Genomic DNA, 3,971 nt, shown 5'->3' on the forward strand with positions numbered 1-3,971 from the left:
GGATGTTCCAATTACATTGAATATGTACACATTTATGTTTGTATGCAAATCTTTTGACTACCTTAAATAGTGTATGGGAAGCCTTTACAGGAAATTAAACTTTGTAACATGGTTAGGGTCTCGGATCTGATTTGAAATACTAAGAATAGCACTTCGACGTTTCAGAGCACTTTCAGTGTATTCGCTGAGAGGAGGAAGCGAGCTCTGATCTTCCATTCTCTGTGCTTGACCCCGAATGATCTATCGTTTAGACAGATGAATTAGTTGTTTGTTGAACACAGATTACAAGTGCAACCACAATTTTCTGATTTCATGATACCTTTGATGCCCAATGCCTCTCCGCTTGTTGGCACACGTCTCTTATGTCACGGCCCGACATTCTGCATGACCATCAAATTTATCACAAGTCCACATATAGATGACATAACTTCTTATAGCTTCCAATGGAAGTAGATACCCGTATAATGTAACATTAAGGGTTATCATTCAATCGGTTGCATTGGGTTAGTAGGATCTCCCAAACTTACTCTTCAGTAGCACCGGCAAGTTCAGCCACTTCAGATTTAGTCAAGTGCTTTGCATACTGAGCCACTATTGCTTCACGAGTCTGCTGATCAGGTAGGCCAAAAGTGATCATCGAATCAAATCGACTGAAATGACATAAATAGTAGGTTAGAGAAATCTGTAAGAGATTAAAGGGGTAGGTCTCAAGCACACAACATGAAGCAAATTTGATTACCTAAGCAGAGCAGGATCAAGATCCTGTTTTCTATTGGTTGCAGCAATAACCACTACTTTCATCTCCTGCTCAAATCCATCAATCTGCAAGATGTGCAAATATTTCATGATATGACAACATACTTAACTTCTGAACATAACCGGTTTAATTAATTCGGTCTCCATGTTGATTATGCTACACACGCAAACCTAGGGGTGCAAATGAGCAGAGCTCGACCAAAATTTCAAGCCCGAGCTCAACACACAAGGTGCTCGAGCTCGAGCTTGTTGCTCATTGAGTCAAGCTCGAGCTTGAGGCTTAAGCCCATGGCTCAAATATTTTTTTTAAGCTTTTTTTAGTAAGAATATATTATTAGTAATATATAATATTAATTATTAATAATAAAAAGTGTTAAAAACATATGTTACAATATTTTAATCTAATGTTATGAGTATGTCTTCATAATATTTTTATTTTATATTTAATATTAGTATAATAGTAACATATAGTAAAACTAAAATAGAAAATATACACCAAATTATCTAAATACTTATACTTAATTTTGTATAGTTATATATATACACCAACTTGAAAAATATTAATAAATTCTTAAAAGAATCCAATAATACTTAAAGTATGCGATTTTAAAAATATATTTGTCCATAACATTTTCTTTTAGCAAATTGAATTGTATAATATATTATTTTTAATAAATTTAGATAAATATAAGCTGTTTCATAAAAGTAAAATTAAAGTGAATGGTCATGAGAATACATTTTTAAAATATGATGATGGAAATTTAAATTTTATATCTTTCAATTCTAAAAAAAGAGTTTAAACTAAGTAGTGATTGATCTCATTATATATATATATGTCTATATGTATATATAATGCAATACCAATAAAAATAAGTAAATTTGTTTTATCATCATCCTTTTTATTATCATTAGATTAATTCATGGAAATCATCAAATTTCAACATAAGTTTACAAGCAGTAAGATAGAAATATTACATATAGTGTATCTTGGTATATATTTACTCATAAATAAATATAAAACATAATAAGTTAATTCTCTGAACTTGTAAATTTATAAAAATACAAGAGGCACAAATTGATATTAAAATATGACAATAAAATTTATATGCATTATATTGAATAATTATTTACAAAACAAAGTTATCAAAAACTAAATTGTTGATTAAACTTACTTTTAGATAGATATTTGATAATATAAATACAAATAACATATTTTATTATTATCTAAAACCAAAATTTGAGATATTTGATAAAATATAATTCTAATATAAGATGAAGTTTGAATATGAATTTGATATAATATTAATTATGTAGTTAAATATATAAAAACTTGAAAATACAAAATAATATCCAAAAAAAAATTAAAAAATAGAGAAAAGCTCGCGAGCTGGCTCACGAGCTTTCGAACACAAATATTTGGGCTTGAGCTCGGCTCATGAAGGAGCTCGAGCTCTTGTGAACTCGAATCAAGCTCTTGTCGAGTCGGCTCACGAGCTCGCGAGCAGCGGCGGGTCTTGGGTTTTATCCCGGACCAGCCCCGTTAGATTTTTTAAATATTTTTTTATATTTATATACTTATATATACTACTAGTTATAAGCAAATTATGGTATTAAATGTAAATCCTTACATAATCTTGCATATATGTCCAACTTTACATATACAAAATATGAAAAATTAGTTGAATGTATTATTTATATAATATAAATTCATTTTAAATCCAAAACTATGTTAAGGTACCTAAAATCAAAACGACACTACCTTTTGAAAAAAGTAAAAAATTTGTTGAATGTAATAATGTATTCTTTGTATTATATAATTCATTTTAGATCCAAAACTATGTTAAATTATCTACATCTAAATTGATATTACTTATTAAACTTCCTTAGTTCTTTTATATTAAAAAGCAAAGCTGGGCAGGGGTGGGGTAACTTTACCGGGTCTCGGGTCCAGACAAATCCACCCCAGGCCCGCCCCGTGGCCATTACTAAGAGAAAGAGTGATAAAGACAATGAACAAGGCAAAGAGTTGCTCTATTCAATAATACCATAACTAGTCTGCAGGAACAACTACTGCAGCAAGGCATAGCTTATAATTAGATTTTCTTTCCTAGTTATAAGATAGTAGACACTTCAGTACCTGTCGTAACAACACAGATAAAAGTCTCCGTGTAGCTTCATGTGTTTCACTATCACGAGCAGTAGCAACAGAATCAACCTGCAAGAAGTCCCAGAACAATGATTGATGGATTCACTAGCATTAAGAGATCACGTTTCGAATAATATACATAAACCCCATCTGTTGTAGATTACCTCATCTAGGAAAATGATGGCACCATCAGGGATTTCATTAGCAAGTGAAAAAACTTTTCCCAACAAGCGCTCACTCTCACCATAATATTTAGACATGATAATCTCCAATGGCACGTACAACAATGGGATACCCTGCCAAGGAAGATAAATTCTGATCCAAGCGCAAGAGCGGATACAATGGAAATATGATCATAGGATGCAGAAAAATGTCATAAATAATATGTTAATCAGCTGCTCGTACTTAAAAAGATTATGTCACGAACAAGAATACTAAGACACTATGCAAAATGAATTTGTAAAAGATTTAGTTACTGAAGCTTCAGGGCGTAGAAGTTGATCTACCGCTTGATTAGCAATTACGCGAGCACAAGATGTTTTCCCTGTACCTGAAATCAAAGTCAATATGTAAGCACTACCTCTGGTTGTTTGGTAATGCTAAACCCAAAAAGTTTACCTCAACATTCATTGCTTATTCTACATGCATTTGCTACCTGGAGATAAACACACACATAGAGCACGTGGCTAATAATTAACCCCAAAAGGGCGGTCTCTATGTGTTCAATGGAAACTCTCCTTGCATAACTCAATGTCTAAAAAAGTAACTAAAAAGGTTTTACCTCACTCGTATGGGAAAAAATTCCTGGTAACATCAGATGCATCTAGGGATGTATCATTTTGGAAGATAAAAATTGTCTTCAATGAATGTGAATTTTAAAAGACACGGGCCCTTCTTCAAATATAAGCATTTGTAAAGTGAATCTTCTATTAATAATCAAGTTAAGTGTTCAAACCTGGTGGGCCTTCAAAAAGCACGGCACGTGGTCTGTTTGTCTCAAACTTGCATCTAGTACCACGAGCAATATCATCATATACTTCAGGACTCTTTAGAGCAAGTAATATTAAAT

General features: G+C 32.1%; 1 protein-coding gene across 1 annotated transcript in view; it reads right to left on the reverse strand.

The window, feature by feature from the left end:
• The window catches only part of LOC105175302 (spermatogenesis-associated protein 5), a gene marked incomplete in the record, with an annotated part of 7,473 nt that continues 3,508 nt past the window's right edge, over positions 7-3,971 (reverse strand). The window contains 8 exon segments of the mRNA XM_020698321.1: positions 7-240; positions 320-380; positions 528-650; positions 740-822; positions 2,894-2,971; positions 3,067-3,198; positions 3,409-3,452; positions 3,858-3,967. Coding sequence (XP_020553980.1) covers positions 85-240; positions 320-380; positions 528-650; positions 740-822; positions 2,894-2,971; positions 3,067-3,198; positions 3,409-3,452; positions 3,858-3,967 — 787 coding nt within the window.

The sequence above is a fragment of the Sesamum indicum genome, linkage group LG12 (assembly GCF_000512975.1).
Source record: "Sesamum indicum cultivar Zhongzhi No. 13 linkage group LG12, S_indicum_v1.0, whole genome shotgun sequence".
Lineage (NCBI taxonomy): Eukaryota > Viridiplantae > Streptophyta > Magnoliopsida > Lamiales > Pedaliaceae > Sesamum > Sesamum indicum.